We start from the raw sequence: 13,634 nt of genomic DNA, 5'->3' as shown, positions 1-13,634 counted from the left end.
TTGGTCCTCCAAAGTCCAAGACTCAAAAGTGCTTGTCGATTCGAGAAACTTGAGCCCAGGAAAAAAAGCAAAGACGTCATCATGGGGCCATGTTCCGAGCAATTCTGAACGTGGTTTGGCCCTCTAACCACTCGACGCTCTCTTTCTCTCTGATGCGTAGGGTCTCTCCCTTCACCATCCTGGATGCCTCGGGTCATGAACTTTTGCATTCCTCGGCCTCACTTTCCTCTATTCGAACCCACGCTAGCGGCCGGATGGACGACATGAGACGACAATCTCTCGCTTCACCTCACTTCTCCATGGATGTCACAAATGTTGAGGCGATTGAAAATCCACAAGACTGCACTAGAGTGGCTCGTCTGGAGACTGGCACCGCGCAGACGGACATGATCCTGTCAACATGCACATCATCCGTCTTCAAGACAAGGTCTGCCGCCGGTTGGGCTCATTCTTTTGCTGTATCCCCACGGATACAGACTACAGAGATACGGATACATAGTAGAGTGCTACATTGTATTCGTACTGTACCTCCCGTCACTGACAGTCGAGACAGCATATCCAGCTCTGTCGACAACCAGCCAACCACGTCTGGCCATGAATCCATCATAATCACCAAGCTTCTTCGCACACACCCTTCCCACCTTGCTAAACCCTATCCGGTATGAGAGTCGGCCATTCATGGTGCTCCTACGCCCCCCCAGTCATTGGCCTCCCTTCGACGTTCCTTTCTGCTCCGCTAAGCGGTGGAACTCCGACGCTTCCCCTGCCGATTGTGCCCGGTGTGCCGCTCAAGGCATGGTGGGGAAGGACGGCCCTGCGCATTTTCCAGAAGCCCAGCAGAAATGCCAACAATTTTACAGCAATAAACGATAATAAACGAGAATGACCGCCTGCCGCCCACGAACGGTGAACCCACGACGGAGACGGGCGGACCAGTATGAGCGAATTACCCATATCCATATGATATGATATCCCTCGCCTCGCTGCCGATGAAGAGTACGTACCGTCTGACCATACGCTTTCGTCTACCAAGTACGGAGTACACCATGGTCTTGGAAGTTGGGCCTGCAAATTCTCCAAGAGTCCAACCCCCATCGAATCGACGTCCCATGCTCTGATCAGTCATCATTACCCTCGACTCCAAACCCCCTCCCCTGGTGGACAGCAACGGCCCCCTTGGAGACCTAGGACCCGGCCGGCAAGGAGAAACATTGGCAAAGGAAAATCTGCTAGTCACTCGGCCGACGATATGCCATAGATTGACATTTGGCAGCATAGCTGCCCGTTTGAACCCCCGAGCCTAGGGCTGTTATGCTCACCCAGTTCGCCCATGCCTTGTCCCCGGCTCGGACTCGCAGCGGATAAACTACCTTCATCAGCAAAAGTCCATGGCAGAGTCGCATCTTCTCCGCACCGAAGAGTTCTCGACGCGGAGCAAAGCTTGGAGACCCTGGCCAAGCCCATTGTCGAATGAAGGCCCAGGATAATTGAGGTCATGCGCCATATCAACAAATCACCCCCATCCACTCTGCTGATTGGCATCGCTTGCATGCGTGCAACTCTTGTGTCTCTGCATCGCTGCATTGCTGCATCTCTCTAGGTACCTCTGTCTATGCGTCTGTGGCTGATTAGTGTGCGTCCACTGACCAACCCACTGATCGGACAGCGACTGCACTCTGCAGTATGGTACTAGCTCGACATTTTGCCCTTTTCACCGCCTCCTATCCATCGAAAATATGGTTGGTAAGCCTTGCTTGGTTTGCAGCGTCTTCTGCTACCAGCACGCATCCTGATTCCTCTGTGTGGCTTCTGCCAAGGTAGCGCTTGACAAACATGGCGGGTCGGGATGGGAGGAAAGCTAGCCCCGAGACTCCGCTAGTTCCGTGGCGACTTCGCAGCTGGACTGACTTTTCATCGATCTTAAGGGAGGCTCACGGTCTCACCGGGCTGCCGGGCTTGTGGATTTCCAGAAGCTACAGAAATACACACAGCGGGCAGCATTGTGTGGGAGGACGGGAAGAAAAAAACACCACTTTCTGTGGGCGCCATGGCGCGAACAGTGTGTTGGAGAGGCAGATCTCTTTCCCTAGCCTCGAGGCTTCCGGGACCCCCCATGCGTCTACTCACCGCGCTCGGCCGTCGCGGCTCGCACAACGTCCAACTCACATATGCGGGTCGGTGATGCGCACAGGGTTTCCCTTTGCCCAGTCGGTCAAAGAGCCAATGGCAGCTGGCGGCCGCAACGTTTTCACCATCACACTGCGATCAGCCCGCGCTGTGCCCGCGCGCTGTCTGAAATTTCCCACCATCTCGACGTGACGGCGGCAGTGGGGGCATGTCAGATCAGCTATCTGCAGGGCCGATTTCGAACCCAACGTGTCTCCTTAGAGGACTCTCTAGTTGAGACTTTGACACCTCCCGAGCGCGGGATCGTCTTTGCGCCCAAATCAAACACGGCGGCGAATGTCGATCACCAACAAGTCCACCGGAGACGGAGCGAACGGCGTGCCCCAAATCGCTGCCTGTCGGCGACTTAACGAGGGAGGTGCCGCCTGTCCCAATGCTATGCATCATCGGCAGACAGCCAGCGTACTATGGAACGTTGCGTCTCTCAGCCCCAGCCGACGACGCACACGCATAACATTGCTGACGTTGCCGAATATGGAAAAGACAGAGGAGAGAAAAAAGAATTATGTGGCTCCAGATCAACAAATGCCGTCTCCCAGAGGACCCTGAGAGCTGAAATGCCCCGGTACCCGAGAAGTCTCTCCAACGCACTCGAAAGCCAAAGCACGCGGTGTGAATTTGACCGAAATCTCGCAGACAACGTGAAAGAAGGTTATTTAAGAATAGAAACCCGCCTTGCCGAATACGGCAAGATCCAGATGCCGTCAACCATGCTTCTACATGGATATTGGAAGGAGGACACCATTTTAGAGCCTCAGGCCGTCGGTCACTATTCGCCGGCCAATGGACTGAGACACACAGTAACTATGGTCGGAGGCGGGAAGGGGGGGGGAGGGGGGGAAAGTGCCACGATGTGGTGCTTTTGTTGTCAGAGGCTCGCTGACGCTCACATCACCGTATGGACCGAATTACGCAGACGGGCCGAGAAGCGTATGTTGATGTCAAAATGATGCAGGTTTCTTTCGATTCTCCTGCACCGCCGACCTCTGAGGCTTTGTACGATTCTTGTTCCTGCATTTCCTGCATCGAAACTTCGGACGGTCGGTAGGGCACGTCCGGCGGCCGCTTTCCGACCTGTCTCCGACGACTGGAAGCTGGCAAGCTGCCTCCCATTTACCTCGGTTCCTTCGACCCCAGGAGAGAAAGAGCGCCCACATCTTCAAGATTCCAACATCCCGCCCAGCAAGGCCAAACCCACTCGTGATGTCTCTTCGGAAGATTATCTCGCTGCTGCTTCACACCGCTGCTGGTCAACAAATGACAGACTCCATATCAATGTTTGGTGTGCTGGTCCTGGTGTGTTCTGTGTCATGTAAGGACATCCCTGACAGTCTGACAGGGTTGACAGGAGAGCCACACGGGGCGGTCAGGCACAAAGAAGCGGACCTCACGCGGGCCCGGCCAGAGACGGGCGACCCTTGACACGCGCGCGCGCATTCGTCGGCCTGTGTGGAAGCTGACTTGCTGGACGACGTTGAGAACAGCCACCGCCACGACATGAGCGTCACGCCCCCGAGAGCCGGCACAGAGAGGTTGACGATATGTTGCAGGTTGCGCTAAGCGGTGACACCAGGTGCCTCGTGGTTTGCGATGGCTATCTGAGATCTCGTTGACAATTCGGGAAAGCGGCTTATGACGAGCCCCCCGTTCATGTTTCTCATTCCAGGGCTGGAAAAGCAGAGCATGGGTCAGATACCCCAGCAGCGCACGCCAAAAATGGACACGAGAAACTGCTGTTTCAGCCAACCAGAACCAGAAAGACGCCCTGCAACTCCGATCTCCTAGCCCCTTGCAGATTGGTAGAGGCATGTTCAAACAACGACGAGAGACAAGAGCAAGAGATATAGGCCCTGGGTAGAAGCGACCCGCGCTCAACCCCAGCACGGCGGAGCAGACATTGATGGGGGGGGGGGGGGCTTTTTGAGAAGGCTTCGGAGGAAATGCGACGAGACCTCGGGAGGCAGAGATCTCCCAAGGAGATTCATTCTACTTGAGACGGCGCTCCAAAGCATCACGTCTTGTTCTTGCTGGGGAGGGGGGATCAAATTAACGTTTTTTTGTCTTTGAATTAGTCTTCTCCACCAACCTCTCACTCTGACTCGTTGCTACTCGATGCACCCGCGTACACTACGGATACCAAGCAACAAGGCAAGCTACGCTAGCGAACCCACCGAGGTGAAGCTGGACGCCGAAGTAGAGCGGGGAAACGATCGTGGCACTTTTTTTTTTTTCTTTCTCGGACATTCATCTCTAAAACTCTTTCGCGCTCCTCTCTAAGCCCTTGGTCGTAGTGCTCCGGGCGGAGAGGTCCAGCAGACATGACATAACAGCAACAACCTCAAACCTTAGTCAAAAGATCTGCCCGATTCGCCTTCATGATTTGACATTCGGTTGGCTCCGGCAGTCGTCTTAAGTGTATCGGGACACAGCCGAGGGGCACATTGTCAGCCTCCGGAGACGAGAATGGGATCATGGACTGTTTCTCGGACCTGGCAAGGACTCTGGCTACAGACAGGGGACAACCTCAAGGGATCGATGGACACGCGAGTCGGAGAAATAACACAAGGCAGAACACAGGCCCCCAAACGTCGCACCGAGATGGTTGGACGTCGTGTCGTTGCTTCACCAGAAAAGCACAAACCACCAAGCACTTTTGATGGTTTGTTTTGGCAGCGGCAGCAGCAGATCCATACCACAGTGGACAGTGGGTATAGTTGGAGTTTGCCCATCAACCCCCTGCCACGGCATCGACCCAGGTCCTGGTAGGGAACTTGTGTGAGTGCTGTGGTTCGAAAGCTCGGACTCGACGGCACAGGCTTGAAACCATGTCTTGAATGACCGTCAGGTCTCTCTGGCTGATGTTACCTGGTAGGTCCTAGACCGTATCTGGCGTCGCGGAGATTTGTAGCTTAGACTAGGAGAGCTTTCAACTCGCCTGATGGTCCTTGGCTGTTCTCTTCAGGACGGTGTCCACCAGCTGGGCACCTTCATTCTCATCGCCGCCGCATCGCGCTGGCGCTTCTTTCGGCATAGCATACTACGGGGCAAGGTCCGCATGGGTGATGGGGAGCCCAAGGGGGAAGTACGCACGGATGCCCATGATCCATGACCGCATAACGTTCGCCAGTCGTTCTAGTGGACTAGAGATGGGAACAGGGTCCTTCCTCTTCCGGTCGGAATGGGAAACGATGCAATGACACTCTTCCTCGATAGACCAGGACCGGGGCGGGGCTCCAGCTGAGAGTTCGAGCTTCTTATCCTTCAAGGTTGTGGCATGACGGGAGTCGAACTCTCCTGCTTTTTGGACAGTTCTCGCCGCGGCAATATCAGCTTCCAGAAATGTCGAGACGATGGTGGCAGAGACGCACTCGTCATCTGACTTGGGACGATTGCGTGTGCAACTTCGGAACGCAGAGGCTCCTGTCCTCAAGGACTCGATCAACCACGCAACAGCGAGGCGAGAAAAGCTGTACGAAAATTGGGATGTAGAGTCGCAGACACAGGCGCGCCGCAAGCAATACCTATACCCATGCCCGCGGAGGCTATTTGTTGGACCCAGTGCTGGGGCCGCCCGATTGGGGTCATAGGGCAGGCGGTAGGTACTCCGTACAACAAATGGGCATTGGGTGTCGTTGGGAATGGAGAGAGAGAGCCACTCGCTGTGGGCGTACACACGGAGAGAACCGCTTCCACTGCAGCCATGCTGCTGCCACGGGCCAAGGTGACGGGACCTTTGTGTAGGGTTCTGGCGACGGACGGTACTACATGTCACCACACCCAGAGCCATAGAAAGGCAAGCAAGTTGAGTCCACATGACGATGTTGGCCTCCTAGTCGGGTTCTGACCGAATACATCATGAAGAGCACCCTCTCAGGCTCTCAGCCCCGGAGAGGACTAGTCGGATGCAGACCATGCAAGCTCAAATGGCGAATGCCGAGGGCAATGGATTGTTACTCTGGGCGGTGCTCAACTCAACTTGTCCACGGTCGCCGCCTGCTATTCTCATGCTATAGGTCCCGCAACTCAATTGTCGACGCTATTACCTAAGTTACCTGAGTGTGCCAGCTGGGTGACGGTGGTCTACCGAGCCAGGAGATGATGACTTTGGTCACAGCTTGACAGAGAGGCCCAGTATGGAGGGGCCCGCGAAGAGGTATCCATCCGCGAGTCCCAAACATGAGGGCTTTTGGCGGCCATGGGGATGTTGTCCTGGATCGCGGAGTCTGTCTACCCCTTGATTCCTCTGTTTTCGTCTTCCTCTCCAGTCTATAGTTGGGATGGACGAAAAAAGCAGCGGATACTGCTTGCCGCCCGAGCTCCGGTCTGGCGGGCCCTTTTGACTTTTGCCCGAACGTTCATATTGCCTAGATTTCCTGCTGAATGGTGTCACGAAAAATCAAGGGCACAGAGCTAAGCTCGCATGAAGCTGAGCCAAGTGGTTGTCTGGGACTGGACGGTGGGCGGTGCACTCTGTCATCGGCTGAGTGGGCGCGTTGCACGAGCATGTTTGCATGAGCATGAGGGCAAAGAGGACGAGAGACCGAAAGATGGGATGGGATGGGATGGATTGAGTTGAGTTGGGCTGGGCACATCGTCCATGACTGGTTCGGCAGCGTCGCAAAGAGTCACCGGCACAGACGCTGGCACAGACAAGCAACGATACAATACTCGCTGACTGGCGATTGCTTCGCCTCCATCGTGTCGACTAGCTCCCTGTCGACACCTCGCCCGCAGCGTGTCATTGGACTGGATCGGGACAAGATTGGCCCCTGCCCCTATTGTCTGACCTCTTACTTCTGAGGCTCATACAGCTTCTCGGCCGGTGGTCGTGAGGTTCAGTCAAGCGAGCATCGAAAATAGAGAGGCTATACGGAGCGATAATGGAGCAGCATGGCATGGCATGGCATGGCATCAGCGGCGCGATGCAGTGATGCGATGATGGGCCGGTAGCAGGGGACAGCAAAGGTAACGAAGCCATCCCCGAAGGAGACAAGCAGCGAAAGCAGCCGCGAGAGTGAGACCAGCGGCAGAATCACCAACAGCAGCAACTGCGACGGCGCCAGGGAGGCGAAGGTAACAGAGGCAACGGGGCCCTGTGCCAGCGCCCGAGGAGAAACCAGCCACACATTCAGCGGATGGCTAACTGGGAAGGGCATAGCAGAGGAACGCGCTAGAAAGTCGCCAGATGGATCATGGAGATGGTGCGGCTTGTCTACTAGCGCTGGAGAGCATGTTTCCGTCGGCGAACTTTGGGACGTGAAAGCAAAAAAGCGAAGCAAAGCAGAAGCAGCAGCTTGAGGCGCAGCAAACCCAAGGGCCGTCTCCCAGTGGTCGGTTCGGTATGGAGGGGGAGTGTGGGTTACTCGGAGAGAGAGAGAGAGAGAGGTGCGAAAGCAGGTGGGAATTCGGCATGGACACGATGCGAGCATGCTGCGAGACGACGATTCCCACAGCTGTTCAGCCCCATTGTGGACTAGAATCCTCAGCACGCGGCGTGGGGATGAGAGAAAGTCTTGAGAGGGTGAGGTGAGAGGCCAAAGTCAGTCACAGTCAGTCAGTCACTCGCTCACTAACACACACATTTCCTCTCTTGTAGTTTCTCTTACCTTACCCCCCCTTCTCTCTCAGTTTCTCTCTCGCTCGCTCACTTACTCACCCGCCCCTCGGCTTGGTTGGTCAATCATCTGTCTTCTCTTGGATGGACTTAACCCCACCGCTTGTTTTCACTTCTCGGTCACTCCCACTGGTGGCCCCCAGTCACCAGTTAGTGGCCCTTTCGCCACGACCCCCGGTCTCTCCCTCCCTCTGCGTTAGTTCTTTTGCAAGTGAGAACCGCCGCCGCCTTTGATTGGGGCCCAAGAAGCCGGCTCACCCACGGGAGAAGGGGCCCAGGGTTATTTTTAATTTTGGCTCTTTTTTGGGTCGACTTTTGGCGGGTGAATGGGGAGATTGGCGGTGCGATGGACAGACAGCACATTGCCCAGTACAGCACAAAACTAACATTTCGGGCATAGTCATGTCTTTACACTCGACACTACGACCCTACTACGGCCGTCTTTGACAGATACCGACGTTGATAGACACGGTAGACGCGGAATAGCGCCGAGCGTCTGCTCGTCTAAGGAAATCCCAGACTACCTACCTTGCGGTTGGTTACCTTTTTTACCTTAGACTACGAACGACTACCGGATACTGGGGCAAGCTGCTCGGGTCCCGTGTCGATACACGCCCGAACATCAAGACATGATGATGGCCGTTGACATCAAGCTCATCAGACATGACAAGGAATCTTTTAGTTAGTACCTATTCATCCATGCCGGCGGCGACTTCGACCCATTATCTCCTGTATCTGTACTCCTCTCATTCGTCTTCACCCCCATTTGTTCAGTACGTACTCATCTTCTTCCGCCCTGCCGGATTCTTTTTGTAGTCGTCCCATCCTCGATGAGAAATAACGATTCTTTGCATCTCTCATTCTCATTCTCTCTCGTCTGTCCCCCCCCAGTCTCTCCATGCATTAAAGCACATGCACACGCCTGCGTTACCTTGTGTACGGACACACACAGCCAATCCTTACCATCTCCCTCGCCTCGATTCTTTGGCTGACCATAGCCGGGATCCCTGCTCTTATTCCCCTTCCCATCTTAGAGTCCCATCTCATCCCAATCCATCCCATCCCATCCCCTCCTATTGTACCTATCTCAACAGGGCATCGCGATTCACTTCTGCCCCCCTTACGGACTCCAACGGTACGGAGAGAAGGAAGAAGAAGAATAAGCTCCGCGACGCACCAGTCTTCACCGACACACTCCAAGCCTCTCTGTCCAACAGGCTTAACCCCAGCCGCGGACGACTGTGTCAGAACCCGCGAAAACCCTGTTTCTCGGATTCAGAACCTGCCGGGTCCGTCATTACTGAGGCCACTCACTCTGTATCTGTCACTTTTGGAAAAGGCATCAGCAGTTAGAGAGAGCCAGGACAATAGTGTACGAATACACTGCCCATACTCTCATACACCCGACACCCGACACCCACACAACACGCACACACAAATACATAGATACATCTCGCACATCGCTGAGAGTGAGAAAGAGAGAGAGAGAGTTAATGACCCGGTACGTACGGATTTCACACTGCCTAGTCCCAGCAACGATCCCAGCACGGACGGCCCCTCCCCTCCACAGTCCACACATGTCCCTGTCCCATCCATTCTGTCTCCTCTCATAGCCCTGCACCTTGCACCCGCACCTTACGCCGGGGTCTGCGCACCTGGACATCTCATTCACATCCACACACACTCACACACACATACACACACCCACCCTCGCCCAGATGGAGAGGAGCACCAGCTGCAGCAACCTGCACAGCACAGCTGTTTTTCTCTTTGCTTTTCCTCTGCCCTTGCTCACAGGTCATGCCCCGTTATTCCCACCCGGTGGTCATGCCTTGCCCCGATTAGGCTGGGACCTGGTGTGGCACTTCTCAACCGTGTGTGCCGCCCTCTTCTTGAGCCAAAAGCCAGTATGGACGGAGCCTGTGTGTGAGTGGTGTGTGTGTGAGGTGTGTGCTGTGCCTGCTGCGGCCACTGTCTCTCCTCCTCTTGGGGACGTGAGGGCGAGGTGCCATTATTTAACCGTATCTGTCCCCGGCCCATCTACCACCGCCTTTTCCTGTCTCCCCTCCTCTCAGCCTACATCCAACATCAAATCTCATCAGCCTCGTTGAGCTGCTCGCGCTGTCCTCAACCACATTCGCTTTTTCCTAACTCTACTCTTAGGAAGTCCTCGTTGACTCCTGTCATTCGCTTTCGCGTTCTTGTGTTTTTCTTTTTCCGCCAAAATCTCAAAACCACCCTCCTCGAAGCCAACCACCTCCCGCCCTCTTGTTTCAATTATCTCTCTCCCAACAAGATCCTCGGAAGAGAAACAAACTAGAACACAAAAAGGAAAGGAAAATCAAACCCTCCAACCCGCGCTCAGTCTACCCCAGCAGCCTCAGCCTCGAAGCATCCATCGCCAAATACCCTGGTCTCCAGCCTCAACAACTCCCGGGATTCGCTAGCTCACAACCCCGCCTCTCCCACAACTTGGCTTACAACCAGCAAATGCTCCATCACTGAATATCGGTCTTCTGATCAATCACATTCGCTTTTTCGGAAACAGAGGACTTGAGATATACAACGGAAATTCGGGAAACCCAGAACCCACCCACCCACGATCGCTATTAGTATCAGGAACTGGGAACAGAAGAAGAAGAGAAAAGAAAGGAGATCAAGGACAGAAAGAGACGTAAGAGGAATCCGCCAAATCGATTATCGAGCACAGCGGCTTTCTTTACCAATTTTCCTGTCATCACCTCACACCAAGCGCCAGACCAACCCGCTGCCGATCGCTTACACATCCGTGGACGCATTTGCTCCTTTGCACCGCCTGCCCCGGTCCATCGACACTCTTCCGCAGTATTAAAGTCTAGTCCTGAGACTAAGCCTTACGTTGCTTTCCCAGTAACGATCCTCCACTCGCTATCCATACACGGTCGCCTGTCCGTGTACACTTCCATGTACGTATTGTGCCTGTCCATCGTTTCCCGCTTTACACTGACACGTATAGTTCTTTCGTTTAGTTCATCCCCGTGCTCACAATGGCCGGTCCTGGTGGTGGTCCTCCCCGCCGCAGTCACACCAAGTCCCGCAAGGGCTGTGAGACTTGCAAGCGCCGTCACATCAGATGCGATGAGAACTTTCCCCAGTGGTGCGTACTTCCTGCTCTGTTCCCGAACCGGCAACTAACACAACCCAGCCGCAACTGCACCAAGCACAAGATTCGCTGCCCCTACAACGACATGCCCATGCCCGAGGACAGGTCAACAACGCCCGACAAGCCCGACCTCATGTGGACTCCTGAGGTCGAAGCAGAAATCTCGCAGTGGCAACAGACGGGAATGTTCCCGTTCCCCAACCTAGGCATCTACCCGGCACCGAACCCTCAGTACTTGTCCGTAGAGGATCTCAGATTGATCTATCACGTAGCATCCATCTGCAACGAGTTGGCTACCTTTGATGCCAACGGCTTCACCCTCTGGACACGCCAGATCCCCACGTAAGTAGGAATTCGCTTTTTCCACGCCAAAACTATACTGATCCAAAATAGTATCATCAAGATCGGAGCGACGAATCCGTATGTCATGCATGCGCTTTTGGCTTTCTCGGCCACGCACATTGCCTTCCTGACCGACTGCCCCCTGGTTGGCAACATGGCATACGAGCACCGCGGCGTCGCTCTCAAGGGTCTGCAGGAGGCTATTGGCATGTTCGACCGCGAGACGTCGGATGCCGTCTTGGCAGCCTCTCTTGTCCTGTCGTGGCAAGCCACAGATTGGTAGGCAACTAGCAGCAACCATCCGCTATGCAGCACCGTGCTAACGCAAAAATTGCAGGCGAAGCTGGACCCAGCTCATGCAAGGAACCTCATCGGTATGTTGTACACATGGAACCGCCAGGATTTGAGGAGCATTACTAACTCGCACTCTTTAGGTCATCGAGGCCATGGATTCTTGGAAGCACGAGTCCCAATTTGGCGACTTCATCGCCGAGAGCTGCACATTCCCAACCGCTCCCGCCTCTCCCAGTCCGGATCACAAGCCGAGCCAGCCACGCAAGGAGGACATTGACGCCTTCAACCGCACCCTGAGCCAGCTCCAGAAGGTCGAGGCCCATCTCAAGCACAACAAGGAGGACACCAAGTCAATCCAACAGTTGATCAGCTTCCTCAAGGGCGCCCGCAAGGTCAGCCCCACGCTGTCCGTCTCACAGCAGTTTGAGCGCCTTCGTCCCCTGCGGACGTGGCTCTTCTGGCTGCCGGTCATGTACCTCAAGCAGACGGGCGGGTCGCCCAGCGCACTCATCATCATCGCCTACTACTACACGGTGGCCCTGATCATGGAGCGTCTGTTCACCGAGATTGGCGCCGCCTACTTTGGCAGTCTGTCCATTGGCCCCGTTGAGGAAATCGCCCGCCGCCTTCTGTCTATCAATATCTCGGCCAACCACGACGGCGACCTGCAGACCCCCTTGACGCTCATGGAGTTCCCCATTGACACGGTCAACGAGTTCCGCTCGAGGATGGGTTGGATCCAGCCCGCAAGAACGCCCTCGTTCCCGCAGTTCAACCCTCCCAACTTCTACATGAGCGAGCCAGTTCCCCTGCCTCCCGTCAGCGACTCGTATCTGCCATATGGTCACAACCCTGCCTTCAGCTACAGTACCGAGTCCCTGCAGATGCTCAACGCCGAGTCGGCGCCGCCCAGCAACGTCGCCCCCTTGGTGCTGTCGTCCCCGTACGTCAACTCGCAGTATCTCAACATTCCCAGCCCCAACTACGGCGGCTACAGCCCGGCATCTTCGACATTTGAGGGCTCCGTTGCCTACAGTGACAACGAGGAGTACGGCTCGTACGAGAGCTATGACATGAGCGGCGTGCCTACCCCCATCGTCGGCGGTTCCCACAACTTTGGCGTCGGGTTCGTCTCTCCCACCACCACCCAGCAGCCCCTGTGGATCTAGAAAGGCCCTGCCCCTCCTCCATGGCACCCTCGATAACCACTACGGGTCAATACAATTGTCGCTTGGAAAGAATGCCGGATTGACCGCCGCTCAGGATGCCCACCACCCCTACCTACCCGCCACCGGAGGATTCCAACGTCCTAGCATCATCTTCGCTCAACACGTTGCCCCCATCCCCGTTCCTCCATCCCGAACTCTTTGGCATGCTCCCCCTTCCCGAGTCACCAGTTCCTCGCGGCATGCCTCTCCCACGTCACCGGCACACTCCATCCTCCTCCGTCTCCGTCACGGGCGACTCGCCGATGTCGGTCAGCGCACCCTTCCCGCCGCGCAACCAACAGCGAGTGCCATCGACACCTACCTTCCAGTTCAACAGCGAGAAGGGCAAGGAGCGTGAGACATAGTCTCTTCCCCCGCTTCCCGCTTCCATGTCTCCACCCACCAAGTTATTTTTCATTACCATCGTTTGGGACCCCCTTTGATTTCGAAACATCTTTAATAATACCTGCTGCATCGACACGATACGCCAATGTACACTACACTCCTTTCGAGAGATCAACCGGTTGATCCGAGGCGCCAGACGCCGCCGCATCGCCACGACTATCCTTTTTACCACCAACTACATACGACCTCAACGGCGACAATTGCCTCACACTAATCTACGACGACACTCCCTTAATTATCGAAGATGATACCCCCGATCCACCACAAACCATAGACGTTCCCTACTCTCACCGGCATCGGATGATACCCAGTGCATCACACTCCTTTTCATGACTTGACGACAGAAGAAAAAGCATCTCGAATTATAGAGAGACGGGGGAAGAAAGAAAGATACACACACACACACACACACACACACACACACACACACACACACTCCTTG

At 55.2% G+C, this 13,634-nt stretch overlaps 2 protein-coding genes across 2 annotated transcripts; one reads left to right on the top strand and one right to left on the bottom strand.

Moving 5' to 3' along the window:
• Positions 1 to 7,052: 7,052 nt before the first annotated feature.
• On the bottom strand, positions 7,053 to 7,616 carry BDZ83DRAFT_652825 (uncharacterized protein; the record flags this gene model as incomplete). The annotated part of the gene is made up of 1 exon (XM_060510559.1): positions 7,053 to 7,616. One exon carries the CDS (start codon positions 7,614 to 7,616, stop codon positions 7,053 to 7,055), a length of 564 nt encoding a protein of 187 aa, XP_060363814.1.
• Positions 7,617 to 10,345: 2,729 nt separating this feature from the next.
• On the top strand, positions 10,346 to 12,875 carry BDZ83DRAFT_384179 (uncharacterized protein). The gene is made up of 6 exons (XM_060502732.1): positions 10,346 to 10,746; positions 10,797 to 10,937; positions 10,986 to 11,285; positions 11,337 to 11,564; positions 11,623 to 11,659; positions 11,720 to 12,875. The coding sequence occupies exons 2-6, from the start codon at positions 10,828 to 10,830 to the stop codon at positions 12,746 to 12,748; spliced, it is 1,704 nt and encodes a 567-aa protein (XP_060363813.1). The 5' UTR covers positions 10,346 to 10,746; positions 10,797 to 10,827; the 3' UTR covers positions 12,749 to 12,875.
• Positions 12,876 to 13,634: the final 759 nt, after the last annotated feature.

The sequence above is a fragment of the Colletotrichum acutatum genome, assembly GCF_030867785.1.
Source record: "Colletotrichum acutatum strain CBS 112980 chromosome Unknown BDZ83scaffold_61, whole genome shotgun sequence".
Classification (NCBI taxonomy): Eukaryota; Fungi; Ascomycota; class Sordariomycetes; order Glomerellales; family Glomerellaceae; genus Colletotrichum; species Colletotrichum acutatum.
This window is presented reverse-complemented; position numbering and strand designations above follow the sequence as displayed.

What these genes read in the sequence shown, in the direction of transcription:
- BDZ83DRAFT_384179 (XM_060502732.1), top strand. Translation starts at nt 10,828, where the DNA reads ATGGCCGGTCCTGGTGGTGGTCCTCCCCGCCGCAGTCACACCAAGTCC. An exon ending in TGGACACGCCAGATCCCCAC is followed by an intron (nt 11,286 to 11,336) that starts GTAAGTAGGAAT and finishes GATCCAAAATAG; the next exon opens with TATCATCAAGATCGGAGCGA. An exon ending in TCATGCAAGGAACCTCATCG is followed by an intron (nt 11,660 to 11,719) that starts GTATGTTGTACA and finishes CGCACTCTTTAG; the next exon opens with GTCATCGAGGCCATGGATTC.